The sequence below is a fragment of the Crocodylus siamensis genome, chromosome 13 (assembly GCF_052110815.1).
Source record: "Crocodylus siamensis isolate JL-2025a chromosome 13, ASM5211081v1, whole genome shotgun sequence".
NCBI lineage: Eukaryota > Metazoa > Chordata > Crocodylia > Crocodylidae > Crocodylus > Crocodylus siamensis.
The window spans coordinates 5,184,227-5,198,206 of NC_143407.1; the positions used below are offsets into that span (position 1 = coordinate 5,184,227).

Here is a 13,980-nt window from a genome sequence, read left to right on the forward strand (position 1 = left end):
CTGTTTTACTGATGAAGAAACTGAAGCTAAACAACTGTCCAGGGTCAGCCAGCAGGCTCGTGGCTGAGCCAGACAGAACCAAAGCTTCCCAAGTAGTCAGTCCAGTGCTCTAGCCTCTAAAGTTACGCTTCCACTGTGATTTTTAGCCTATCCCACCTCACAGACTTGGTTGCCAGTTGTGCTGGCTGAAAGCAAGAAATGGTGAAACAACGTTGAAAATCTTTTCTCGATTATCTGAGGAGTGATGTTGATGCGGATAACCGAGGAAAAATGTTCCACTGCCCGCACTGGTTATTCAACCCACTTTGCTAGACAAGAGATGCAGCTCCATGAGATTTCGGCCCTTGGCCACCCTTCATTAAGCTGCATCTGAGGTCTTGAATCTTTGACCTGACCAGGAAGAAAAACAACCGAACAGCGTTTGTTTTTGCTTAATGACATGCAAATCATGACAAATATACTGTGCAGAGGAGGCCTAAGCCAACTCCAGTGCAGGGAATAGAAGGGCTCCAGGAGGAAGGGGAAAGTCCTCCTCCTTCCCCAGATAGAGATTAAGAATCATGTTACATCTCATTCACAAAAGGAGTGAGTCACTGGTTTTAAAATAGTGTTTTGAACTGTTACTCTGTTCGGACATGATGACTCAACAGAGCATCTGGACTCCTCACCCCACTCTCTGTTAGCTGTTCTAGAGATCTCTTTCTCCTGTCAAGTGCCCAGCCTGGGCTGATTGCTCTAAGAACAAACGCTAAGTAAAATTCAGGAGCGGAGATGATTATTGCGGCAGTGGATTAATGAGTCAAGTTGCCACCTGCAGATTTAAAGGAAAGAGGAAGCAACCTGAACATCCTCATCCCAAAGAGGTAGGGGCTTTTGTAGATGGAGCATGGTGGATGTATAAGGCCAGAGTAAGTCTATTAAAGAGCTGGCGGTGGATACAAGGTTAACTGCACTGGCTGAGCCCCGTTGCGTTCGAGGAGGATGCACGCGTCTGTTAGCTGTCGAGAGCAACCAGCATTTGTATCACTTCCCAAAACTCTTTGAGCTCGTGCTTTGAAATCAAACCGGACCCAGATCCAAAGAGGCATACCCCAGCACCCATCTTTGATGCCCATTTGGTATTTAAGCCTCAAAAAAGAAAAAAGGAAAAGAAAAACTGACTCACTGTCCAAGTTATTTCCATGTTGTTTTTCTGAGTCCCTACTCCCTGAATGCCTGTTGGGTTAATTTCTGGACCTGAAAAAGAAAACCAAGAGAGAAACTCTTTGTTTATGCAGCAGTGGAAAAACACATTCGAGTAGATAAAAAAAAAAAAAAAGGCTGGTTATTTATGAACGTAAAACGGCAACGTCGAAAATTTCTTGCTGAAAATCAGTATGCCGCCTCCACTCATGTTGGGGGACTGGGTTCCCAGCATGTTTTGAAAACCAAGTCACTTAGAAGCCTAATCCTCATTTTGTCGTCAGAAATGTCACAGATTTAGAAGGTGCCTGATCTGTCATTTAAATAACAGAAGCATGCTGGCCTGTACCCCAAAACAGGAGTGACACGGCCCAGCCAGGCCTAGAGGCTCAATAGATAGGCACTTCATTTGGCTTAAATTTAGGAAGAGAAAGAGGGGGCTTCTATTCAGCTTCTGGGCTTCGTAAGCTCCTTGTGCCTCAGAATCCATTTTCTGCAATGTTTTTGTCCATTGCTGGACGTTCGCTTGGCCCACACAATAAGGAATTCCACTGAGGTGCCGTACTGCAGCACATCTCGCGCCTCTGCCTGTTCTGGGATCTTGGCCAATACCTGGGGATAGTGGCATGAGTTAGCAGTTTTAGCACGTTGCTTTGCTTCTCTCAGCTCAAAATAGAACCTCGGGGTCAATTTTTCGGAGCGGCTTCTCAGGCTTTCTTTAGAAGGAGGTAGCAAAGGGTGGCAGATGGCTCCAGCGGGATAGAAAGCAGACTGATTTGGGAAGCCCTGCCTTCCTTTTAACCAGATGTGCACTAGAATTATGGAACGACTTTCAGCCGGAAACGAAGCATTTAAACAAAAAGGTGAAACGTCTAGATGGCCCTTTGAGAAGGCAGGGTTAAACGGGCCGATTTCTACAGCCAACAGCCACCTTTGACCCTTCAGACTGAATGACCAAGTCCCCATTCAGCTGGGTCAACTGGGGACAGCTTTTTGCTTGAGCAAGGCTTGGACTTATGCCTCAGGAGCCATCTTAACTGCTCTGCCACAACATCCTGAACTGCACGGTGGGCTTAATTAATTAGCAGTCACTGAGATGGAGCTGAGCATGTAAATACATGGGCCAAGTTCTGCTTTCAGTCACATAAATCAGGACTAAATCTGATAGAGGCGCTTTGGGTTCACAGCACGGCTGGAGCGAAGTCCAGCCTTACGAGTTCTACATCCGTGAAAAATGGGCTTTTGAGAGAAACGGTATCCGGCCCTCATCCATCACGTCAGACCTGGGAGCACGGTGAAAGCCATCGGGAGAGAGCAGAGCAGCTGAACGCAAGCTGGGCCTGCGAGCGAAACGGGACTTGGCTGGAAGGACTTACGCGCCCCGTTGGTCTGGTACCGCTCGGAGGGGAGGCTGGGCAGGCTGCTGCCCACGTCGTTCACGGCAATCACTCGGAACTGATAGTTGACATACGGCGAGAGACGCAGCACAGCCGAGTTCACGCTCCCTGGGTAACTGGAGTGGTTGTGCCACGTCCCAGCCTGGAACCGGTCTTCCTCAAACTGAACGACGTAGTCTAGAGGAGAGATGCAAAAGATGTCAGGGGTTGCACCTCACTCCCGAGACTCCCCCCCCCCCCTCCAGAAGACGTTGTTTTGTGCAAGGAAAAGAAACTGGGATAACAGACTTCAGTGAGGGAGCAAAGGGGAGGGCGGCACGCCGACCTGTGATCGGGCTGTTGTTGTCATCGCCAGGTATCCAAGTCAGCCGCACGCTCCTTTCGGCCAGGTCTGTCAGCTCCAAGTCGCGGGGTTGGTTGGGTCGTCCTAGCAGCAGAGCAACAACAGAAGTTAGGTCCCGTTGAAAAAATCCCAGCCAAAGGGAGGCGAGTGTCCAGTTCTCATGGACTTGGTGGATATAGACACCTAATGCTTCTTTCAGGCTCTCTTGGGACTCCCAGCCCAAATGAAGAGTGGTAGTAAGTCCAAGTTGTCATCGTGGCAAGCAGCTGCACGTAAAGGGAGTTGTCTCTGTTCAGTCCTTATGGAATAAGTACATTTTGCTGGAACTAAATGCTCATAACAGCAAACAGCTCCCCTCCACCACCAGTAGTGGTTGGTGCCCCTTAGAGGCACGCAGGTGGCCTTTCTAAACTGTACACGGCCTGTTGGTAGGGCCAGCAGTACCCAAGAGTTAGGCATACGGTGTTAGGACGTAAAAAGATGGGAGCTAGTAAAAAAAGGCATAAGATCAAGAGGGGGGAAATCCCAAACTGCATGAAACACTCTAGGGATGGCAGATGGATGCCAGGGAAACAAACCCTGTATGTGGTCCAGGAGGGCAAAGTCATGCAATAAACATTTGTGATGCCCGTATAGTACCACCCTTCTCAGGAACCAGCTAGGATATGCAGCTAAGACAGGTAGACATCTTCACCCCTATGGTCACACAGAGAAGGACCCAGGGGTATGGAGGGAGAAAATGACTTTCCCAAGATCCTGCAGCAGGACAGTAGCAGAGACAGGAGCAGGACCCAGACCTCCTGCCAACCTGGCCAGACCATCACCTCCATGTTTCCAGTAATGGGTCATACTCTCACGAGACCACAGTGCCCCTTGACACCAAGCCACATATGCCACAAGAGCCAACTGGTGTGTCTCTTGGGGACAAAGCCTGCTGGGCCTGGGTGTGCCAAGTCCCTGGCTTTTCACCCCTCCAGCCTACAAGTCACATGAGCAGTTATCACAGACCAAATCCAAACAGATTTCAACATAACACACAATAGAAGGCTTTTGATAAACCAACGCGATTAGTGGTGGTTACCTTTGGGTAAGGCTGTCATACGATTAGTTGGAACGGATGGAATAGCTGCAAGGTAAGACACTGCCTGTTATTGGAGTTAGTCATTGAGCTTGGCTGGCTGAAGGGAAATAAATACAAGTTAAACGATTCCTCCAGGATTTGCTGCTCCCTTTCCTTGCGGGTGAGGATCAGGGAACATCGGTTCTTGTGCTCTTCATGTAGAGGCTGTTCAGGACAGTCCTATAACCAGCCCTGTGCTTCTTGCACCCACTCCCTCCTGTAGCTTACACTTGGCAAGGGAAGGAAGGAAAGTTAGGCCAGTTTAAAAATGAATTAGTTTAAGGGCAATTAGCTGTTAAGAAAAGGAGTGGGGAAACCATATGCAGCTCAGTTATTAGGGAGGCAGGATCCCTGGGGCACTCTAGGCTTGGTGAGCCTGAGTCAAAATCGCTGAAATGTAGAGGACAAGGATTTGATGGGAGTAGCGTCTTTTTAAGAGGGCTCAGGTGGTTGAGAACAGCTACATCTAATTCCCGCTGTCTCGGAGCACGCGTTGCCTAAGTCTGACCTCCAGAGCCCGCCGCCCGATGTAGTTTGTGCTAAGAAGCCAGAGGTCTTGTCTCCGCTCTCCTTGTGCCTAGGACATGGGAGGAGGCGAAGCTGTTACCTAGCACCGTGAGATGCGCTTTGGCAGAGTCCTTGTCCAGTTCAGTACTGGCTATGCAGGTATAATCTCCTTGATCCTTCTCAGCTACGCCGTGTATCGTCAGACCATCATCTTCCTTCTTCATCCTTGAAAGGATAAAATTGAGTTAAAACCCCCACAAACAATCAGATGGCTGTGCATTCGTATGTGAAGACCCAATTTGGCAACCCTATAATGTATATGAACAATCCTTGTGGAGTCACTAGGACTGGGTGAGTCACTCCAGGTGGGTTTGACTTCTCTTCCATTTTACCTTCCTCTGGGCAGGGCTGTATTTCGTTTCATTTCTCTGCTCTATCCTTGTAAACTCTCTCTCCAGCTACTCCTGCTAAGCTCATTCCCATTTTAACCAAAAGCCCCCTGTGCTCAAAATGCTTAGAAGCAGCCCAAGAAATAGAAACAGGCTCTTTCCCCAGGAAAAGGGATTCTGACCAGGGACGAGTTTGAGTCCCATAATCAAAAGCTCATTTCCTCTTCTGGAGATTAAAGACAAAGATTAGAAAAGGGGCAGGTACAGTGGTACTGGCGCAGCAGACAAGGACCCATTCTGAAATAGGAGACAGTTATTAAACCGAGATGCTTCAGTGAGATGCTTAAAAACAAATCCCAAACAAATGAAACCCAAAATCAAAGTCTCTCATAAAACCGGATTCTAAACGGCCAGTCCGTTTCCACCTCAGGAAAGCAGGGACATGAAAGAGGAGCGGGAGTCAGAGTGCTGGTAAGAGGTGCCCTGCTTACTCTGTATATACATTCCCTCTCCCAGGTGAGTAGGAAGTAACAGTCTTGGTTGAAATAGCCATGCTGGCTCTGGAGATGGTCAGCAGGTAGAGTGCTACACGCTTGGGAAAAAGAAGGCATGTGAAATTTCAAAGTCATCTGGTGACGCACAGACACTCACCCCTTGCCGATATGCAGACCGGTATTGTCCTTCAACCAGCTGACCGTGAGTTTCAGCGTAGAGTCGTGCTTTATCCGGCAGTCTAAGCGAACCATGGAGCCCTTCTTCACCACCTGATCTTCAGGCCCTCTCACGATCCTAGTTGGGTCTGCAAGGAGTCACAAAAAGTCCCCTGTAGGCACAGAACTGTAGCGGATGCAGCTCAAGACTTCAACCAAACACCAGAGAAAGGAAGAAGTCAATTTACTGGTCAAAGATGCATGGCCTTGTTTCAGATGCCAAAAGCTGACTAGATGCCCCAATTTAATAGTTTCCAGTTATTTGCAAGACCCTGTTGAGGGGGCAGGTGGCCTCCCGTTTAAGCTCTCACACTCAGCCGTACGTTCTGCCTTTAAAATACACTGGCCTTTGCTTAGAAAAACAGCATTCTGGGGCAACAAACAGGCACTGAGGGGAAAGTGAAGGCATATTAGAATGCCCTTATTTCATTTAAACATTTTTTTGCTGGTTGGACCGCAAACTAGCTGATAATGCTGCATGGCTTCTATCTATTGCTTTTAAAGGGTGCATTAAGAACTTCAGTGCATGCATTATATCTTCAAGTGTCCGCCCATATCAGTTCTTAATATGAAACTCTGTCCTTCCCCTCCTTGCCCCCAACAACCTAAAGCAAAACTACACCAAGCTCTATAGCACAATACATTTGAAAAAAAAAAAGTCTGTGGTCCCATGGCAAGCAAGCCTGTCTCTTTGCTATGAGGCTGGGGAACTACATAACCACAACTAACCCTGAGCCAAGGCAAAGGCATGCACAGTTTGCCTAGAAATGCTGGATCTTGCCATCATGCACCTGTTTCAAAAACAGCCTGTACCCAGGTGTTAATATTCACCTAGCATTTTGTATGTGCAATCACTTGTGCTGCAAAGCTATGAAATTGGCCAGCCCGGTAATGGATTTGTGGGCATGAACCACCGCCTGTGCAAACCTGCATGCACGGCGTTATCAGCTGCTTTGAAGAACACGGTGTTGCCTGTGCTTGACCAGCGCTGTATCGGGCTCTTGTCTGCACTTACCTTTGACCTCCAAACGAACCTGGTTCTCGGCTTTACCCAAAATGTTGGTGGCCACACAGGTGTAGATTCCCTGATCCTCCTTCCGTGCCATGTTCATCTCCAGAGTCCCGTTTTCGTGCACCTGGTAGTTGCCTCCATCCAGAGTACTGCCCTGGCCATTCTTAAACCTCACAACAATACAAGCAATGGCTGTAAGAAGAAGCAATCCAACCCAGGACCCGCTGCAAGCGGCGGCACAGAGCGCTGGAGTCCTTACCAGCGCAGCGTGGGGATGGGGGAGCCGAAGAACGGGCAGTCAAGGCGGGTCCGGTTGTACAGGATCACTTTGATCAGCTGGTTTCGCGGGGCGAGGATCCGGGGAGGCACATCTGGAACCACACGGAGCATCGGCAGTTTTACAAATCCCCCAGCTGGAACCACAGCTCCTCTCCGCCCTCCAGCAATACCCTCTCTTTGCCTTCAGCCTCATCTACCTCCTCTGTCTGCACCATCAGGGCTTCAACCATCTCCAGCCTGTTGCCCCATGCCGCCCTCCCTTGTCCCTCCCCATCTCTTTCTGTCCTCTACTGCTGACTTTCCTGTCAACACTTGTGGTTGCAAGACTTGAACTTTGTCCGTCCAAAAACCAGTTATGAGGCCATGGTGGCTCTTTGCATAGCCGAAGAGTTTGGGATTTCATTTCACCCTCTGGTGAAACAGAATTGCCCTGTGTGTCTACTGAAGCAAAAAGGAGAAAGGCAGCTGCCTCACACTTCACCCCAAATGTGTCTTGTCTCTACCCCTGGATGCCAGGTACCTGGCCAGCCAGAGTACAGCCCTACGGAGCGTGGCACATGGAGGCTTACACATCCAGAGGCAAGGATTTTTGTGATATCTTTTACTGGAACGGTAAGAGAAAGATAACAGAGCTGGTACATGAGCTATCGGACATCAAGTGCCCTTCCTCAGGTCTCCAAAATAGGCACACACAGACTGAACTAAATATCAGAGGAAAGCCTTCATGCAAACACAGTGTTTGGAGGGATGGAGGAGGGCTCTGCAAACTAGGTGTGAGGAGGTGTAATAAGGAGCTGCTGTGAGACAAAAGAAGTACAGCAGAATAGCTGATCTCGTTAGTGGCAGAGTGAGACCATTCAAGAAGGGAGAGGAGAGTAGTTATTACCTGTGAAGTGCAGGGAAATCAGGAGCAAAATTTATTAAACTGTAATGAACCATGACGCCAATGTCTATGTTAAACTCAGACCGTTTTTACACCGTCTCTTAGGGTTATGCGTTTCTGTTCTACGACTCTCTTAAGACTAGGCACTCACCTAGCACGCTGACAAAGGCATTGGCCAAAAGGTATCCGTGTTCGTTGGAAGCATTACACTGGTACACGGCACTACTGCCAATCTGAGTGTCTCGAAACACAATGGTGTCTCCGGTCACCTCGCGGCTTAGGTTGGGAGAAGAGCCTTTGGGACAAAGGAGGAAAGCAGTTTAATATACCCGTAGCCTTCAGCAGGGTGAGTGACTCCCCTTCGGCCCCTCACACGCCACAAGGCACCTGACAGAAACACGCTGCACAGCACCGCAGGAGAGACAAGGGGACCCCCGCTGCCTGGACCACTGCAATGGCAGGGAGTGTATGATGTAAAACATGCTGTGATGACCCTAGCAAGCAGCTCAGGCTCTAGAGGATGACAAAATGGCCTGATGTGACCAGGAGAAAATTCCCTCTCGAGTGCAAACCAGTTTGACCCTAAGCTCATGAACAAGCTCCAGCAGCCAGATACCAGAGATTTCTCAGTACTATTTGGCAGATGTGCCCTGGCCATCCTCTCTCATATCTAGCTACGGTCACAGCCCAGTGGAAGACTGAAAAAACCCCCATAAACCAGATCATTTCCGCCCCTGCACCTTGAATACTATTTCTTTTCAGCCAGTGCAGGAGCAGTGAAGCAGAAGATTACCAGACACCACCCACATTTGCAAGGAGACCAGGGAGCTCATGTTTCAAATCCCTCCTGGGGATACCTGAGACTTGAAGCCATGTATTTATCACCTGTACCATGAAGAACACACCTATTCTATCACACTGCTGCTTCCATGTTCAAATAATTCAGGTTCTTCATCTATGATGGTGATTAAGCACTGAGAGAGACTACCTAGAGAAGCTGTGGACTCTCCATCCTTGGAAATTTTCAAGAGCAAGTCTGGATGGACATTTGTTTGGGATGGGCTTGTCAGGATGCTGGACTAGATGACCGTATGAGGTTCCTTCCAGCCCTGCTTTCCTGTTATCCAATGATCCTTCAAGCAGCTTGATGGCCTATGCACTGTGTAGTGCCTTCACAGACGGGCCTAGGCACATCGAGCCATCCCTCTGCCGCAGAAATATTGCTGTGTTCATCGTTATTTTTGGCTTGTCCTGTCTAGTGCTCCATTTAGTTCTAACACTCAGTTTGGCATTTCAGTTCATCAAGATTGGGGTATCCTGATGAGTCTGAAAAGTGCCTAGAGAGCTAAAGGCTTAATTCCTGCCTGTGGTATCCTAGGCTGACCAGAGCTATCGGTCTTTGTGAAGAATATCAAACTGGCCAGGAAAGCAAAGCTGCTTTCAAGTGGTGCGTGACATCCTGATTTAAAGGTCATAGGTGTATCAATGAAGATGCTGATGTGAGGAAGGCACACACCTCAATTAATGATAATCTTTGAAATAGGCTAAGTATTGCTCCTGGGCATCAGTCCCCTACCAGAAGCCATTTTTGATATGCTTTCTGCTTTGTTACATGTTTCTGTAATGAGTCCCCTCCTGGGGTGCCTGAAACCTTCAGGTTGCTTACTCTCTATGGGTTCTCCATTCATCAGCCACTGGATTGTAGGTTTGGGGTTTCCGTTTGCACGACACACCAGTCTCCCATCCTCTCCAGGAGCCAAAATAAGGTTTTGTGGTTCATCCAACCAATAAGGGGCAGCTTTAAAACAAGAAGATTGACATGTGGTGATTTATAAATGTACTGATACCTGTTCTGAATTCCACTCCAATCATTAACTAACCCCATTTGAGAGCTTCCTAGCGGCTGCCTATGCATGGGAATATTAGATGTGCTTCAGGTGTAAGTCAAGTTCTCTGTGTTCCCAGCTGAAGTACAGATGGGCGCACGCTATCCTGCGTGGTAAGACCAAAAGAGTCAAGAGCAGCACAGTGTCAAACTTTCCTAGCCAATCCCAGAATTGGGCCTCAATCATGAAGCCTCTATTGTAAGTGGCCTTATCCCAAGACACTGCATAGTTTCATGGAGAAACCACGTGCCAGCCTCTGGTTCTTGAAGGGCTTCGCTCATATGTGAGGTTTAGCCCAAACCTGACATTTGAGTGGGTGTCTGTGGGTCTGAACCCCCAGAGCTTCAAGCTTAAGAAGAAGTGGGGAAGACGAGACGCACACGATACTGGGCAGGTCTGATCTGGGCTCTTCACAGGTGTGTCCAGTTAGAGAGGTGCAAACCAGAATCCCAGATCTAAACACCGCCAAGCTCTGGGAGAGCTCAGATCCGGATCCAAAGTTTGCTGCCTGGCTCCAGCTTTGATAGGTAAGCCACTCAGAGGGATCCCTCCTCCAGTCGTTACTCTCCACCTCTAATGGCTTGGTCAACAGTAAGAGAAAGATGACGTACCCTTCACTCTCACCGAGATCGTGTGGCGGATGAGGCCCACTTTGTTGGAGGCTAAGCAGAAGTATTCCCCGGAGTCCTCCTCGGAGACGTTGGAGATGCGAAGGGCCTTGTTAAAGTTTTCAAACTTGCTTTTGCCAGCTGGGAGCAATCCTCCTTTCTTGTACCACATGATGTCTGGTGCTGGTCTAACGGGAGAAGAGAAAAGGATTCACATCGGAAACCAATGCTCCCACAATAAAAATCAAATATTCCTGTACAGGAAACACTATGCTCCATGTTCAGACCCCCGTGTATTGGTCCGCTCTGGTCTTATCACCCTGGGGGTTTCAAAGGCGATTCATCCTGCTTCCCCCCCACCCCAGCCTGTGATAACAGGCGTGCGTTTCCATTAACATTAGGAGGGATGTTCATCCAACATGCTATTAATTACACAGGGCACGGAGTTGAGATTGTCCTAGTCATTTTAGGGATTTTGAATCCCAGCTTCTATTGGTTTTAATCCCTTTAGGCTGCTTTGACAAATCTCAAGCCTGGTGTCAGTATACTGCTTTCACAGGGTTTCACAGAGCTATTGTCATGCATGGCTTCTGTGGTGTTGTAAAGAAAGCCCATGAGATTTGCAAATACCTGTAATGATGACAAATCTTCTGGGAATCATCCAACTCAAGATGACAGGCAAGACATCCCTGCCTGTGTGCAAACACTGCTCAAGATATTGCTTCCCTGTTTGTTTGCAATTTCTTTTCTCATCTTTCTAAAGCTTCTAAATATTGTGGTATTTTAACACCAATTGAAAAAAGAAAAAACAGTAGTCCATGGGTATAGCCAGAGGGGCTGAAAACACAGCTGTTCCCTACCATGTACTTTGTGCAGTCACTTACTGCAGTGAAAGGCAAGGTAAAAGGCGACCATTATGATTTGGTAGCATTTTGCCCTGGTGTAAGTGATGACTGCATAAAGACTCAGGCTCATGGATGTCTCCAGATCTCTCTGGTTTAGTGCTAGCCAGAGAGCCCAAGTTTGCCTGTTGGGAGGTCACGGCGCCTGTTTTCTGACTGTACTTAGTGGGACACTGTATCCTGCACGTTGTATCTAGAAAAATGTCCAAAAGCAACAGAAGGAAAGGGATCCCACCCAAGTCTGTGTCCCTCCCACATTTGTCACCAGCTTCCACTGTCGTGCACGATTCCACGCCCTTCCCACAGTCTACATACAGGTACTTGGTATGCCAAGCGATGCGTTGCGGACCCAACCCTGCTTTCCCATTCATCTCAATGGTTCAGCATCACAGGCCACGCAAGCTGCTCGTTACACAAAGCAAATCGGCAAGGGAAATCCTGGAACCCATCTCCTGCCCACGGCAAGGGGTACGTACACTCCCGAAGCAATGCACTCCAGCAGGAGGTCCACACCTCTGAGTACCATCTGGCTACTTGAGGTCCCGTAGGGATACATGAAGCTGGGGGTTGTTTCTGTGACCCCTCGGGCTGAAATCAGCAGAAAAAGAAAAAGAAATAAAATAAAACACACCACTTAAATTCTTCTCCTCTGCAGCAGCACAGGACCATTTGAACCAAGGGAAGCAATACAGCAAGGGGATCAGGGGAGGGAGAGAGAGCAGACATACACAACACTTTACAAAGAGGGAGACACATTTTCTGCCAGGAGGCGTTTACAATTGAAGACGGACAAGACAAGACAAGGTGGATACATCTTGGGATCAGCACACTCTAAAGGATGGATCTGAATCTGAGAGAGTCGGATAGGCCAAAAGTTGGACAAGGAATGAAAGAGAGGTGGTAGAGAGCCGAGAGTCAGAAAGAGCAGGGTGGGAGGCTAAAGAGAGGATAAAGCTGCAGGGGAGGGTACCACAGTGTCCCTGATGAATAACACGAGGAGCCTGAATCCCATGCAACACCCACTGCTAATTTCATGTCGTGGCAGCCCTGCTTCACATGCCTCCAGAGACACGCTACTCATCCACGTAATTATCTGCACTGGAGGGGAAGGCCATATGCATGGTCAAGTGAGCACACGTGGGGCCGATTAGGTCAGCTTCCCTTATTCCTCATGCAAACCTGTACAGTAGGTTTTTAGACTCTTCTGCCAATCAAGAAAAGCTGGCCTCGCTCAGATGTGTGGCTCCACCACTGTGCCACCTCCGTCTCAGAGGGCCGGGAGAAAAGCCTTGTAGGCAGAGCTGGCTGTCAAACCCATGCCAGGCCACACCAAGTTAGGAGCAACCTGCACTGACTCAGCTTGATCGATGCAGTTCTGCATTGGTAAGCCTCAACCCGGCTAAGACTGTAACCGTGCAGCCTGAAGCATGTGTGCAGGCAGTGATGTTGAGGTTGTGCTCGTACTCTCGTGTATTGCTTGGAAGAGCGCATCGGTTCTTGCAGTGCAAACGTACGGGGGCCAGGGCAGCTAGGTAAAGGGCAAACTGCGCCCTTCAGTTGCTTTCCTTGATGAGGGTGACAGACGAAAGAAAACTGATACCGAAATGTCTGTGGACAGAGCATACAATCCCTCAACCTTCACTGACATGGCTCCAGAGACTTTTTCAGTAAGGAAACCACACGTGTGAATTTAGTGGATTGCCTAAACCAAAGTGCAATTCAGAAACAAAATTTACCATTTAGAGTCAGGCTGAGGAGAGGGGCCAAGTGACATCCCCTTGGTATAAATTACTAGATGTATGGAAACGTATGATCTTGGCGGGGGAACATGGACGAATTTATAAAATAATGAAAGACAAAATGCGACATGGAGTATGCAAAGGGGGACGTTTCTTTTATCATCTGGGCAATAGTGTCACACAAGAGGATTTGGGTGTTAAAATGGGAATGAGCTAACAAAAACGACAGTTTTGCCCGTGGCTGAAATAATGCAACAGTTATGGCTCTTATTGGTACTTTTTTAGGCCTAAAACGGACAAGTCTTTTAAAAAAAGAGCAAACAATATGGGAGGGCCCAGAGGGCAGTGCTGAAAGTCAGAAACATTCAGATAAGGTAACTGAAGCGTGACGTTTGAGGGACCCGGGGAAAAGTTAGAGGAAAAACGACTGACGGGAGACACAGCAGCTGTCTAGATGAAAATATCTCTGTGAAAACGAAGCCGGGAGTTATTACTCTCAATCAGTGAGGACAAAACATGAAATGGACTTAAAGCAGCGGTAGCAAAAACTCAGGTTATACATGTTAGGAAGTGGAACAAAATGGACAAGTGGGTGGTGGATCATCAACAGCTGGAGGAAGTCAAGGGTAGAGGTGATAGTTAGGAAGGGACAACCAAACTGGTCCTGCCATGCTGGATAGGCAGGTGGAACTAGTTTTTCCCGCTGACCCAAAAGGATCGGCACCAATCACGAATTCTGCTCAACCAGCTAAACCCAGCAAGTCTGCGTGTCTGAGAGCGGATTCTGCATTCCCCTCTGCATCTTCGGATCCTATTAGCCCACCAGAAAGGATGAAAAACATCCTTCTTGGTCAGCTAATAGCCTGGTTTTGGTAGGGAAAGGGCAGGAGTGAGAAGGGGAAGTTCATTTATGGCATCCATTTCATTTACTCAACAGGAAAGTTTGTGTGACCAAGCCCCTCAACAGGAAAATACTGACAGCTCAAACCATAGCTTCCCAAGTGGCTCTGAGTCTACCCGGCA

General features: G+C 48.4%; 1 protein-coding gene across 10 annotated transcripts in view; it reads right to left on the bottom strand.

Annotated features, from left to right (window-relative positions):
- The window catches only part of NFASC (neurofascin), a 165,773-nt gene that overhangs the window by 54,435 nt on the left and 97,358 nt on the right, over nt 1-13,980 (bottom strand). For all 10 annotated transcript variants that reach the window (XM_090026559.1, XM_090026565.1, XM_090026564.1 and 7 more), the window contains 12 exons: nt 11,695-11,806; nt 10,320-10,504; nt 9,489-9,620; nt 7,974-8,117; nt 6,920-7,031; nt 6,664-6,830; nt 5,590-5,737; nt 4,650-4,774; nt 4,004-4,048; nt 2,905-3,006; nt 2,559-2,756; nt 1,166-1,236 (listed from right to left, as the gene is read on the bottom strand). In XM_090026559.1, the coding sequence (XP_089882685.1) occupies nt 1,166-1,236; nt 2,559-2,756; nt 2,905-3,006; nt 4,004-4,048; nt 4,650-4,774; nt 5,590-5,737; nt 6,664-6,830; nt 6,920-7,031; nt 7,974-8,117; nt 9,489-9,620; nt 10,320-10,504; nt 11,695-11,806 (1,541 nt within the window). The remainder of the gene's footprint in view (nt 1-1,165; nt 1,237-2,558; nt 2,757-2,904; nt 3,007-4,003; nt 4,049-4,649; nt 4,775-5,589; nt 5,738-6,663; nt 6,831-6,919; nt 7,032-7,973; nt 8,118-9,488; nt 9,621-10,319; nt 10,505-11,694; nt 11,807-13,980) is intronic.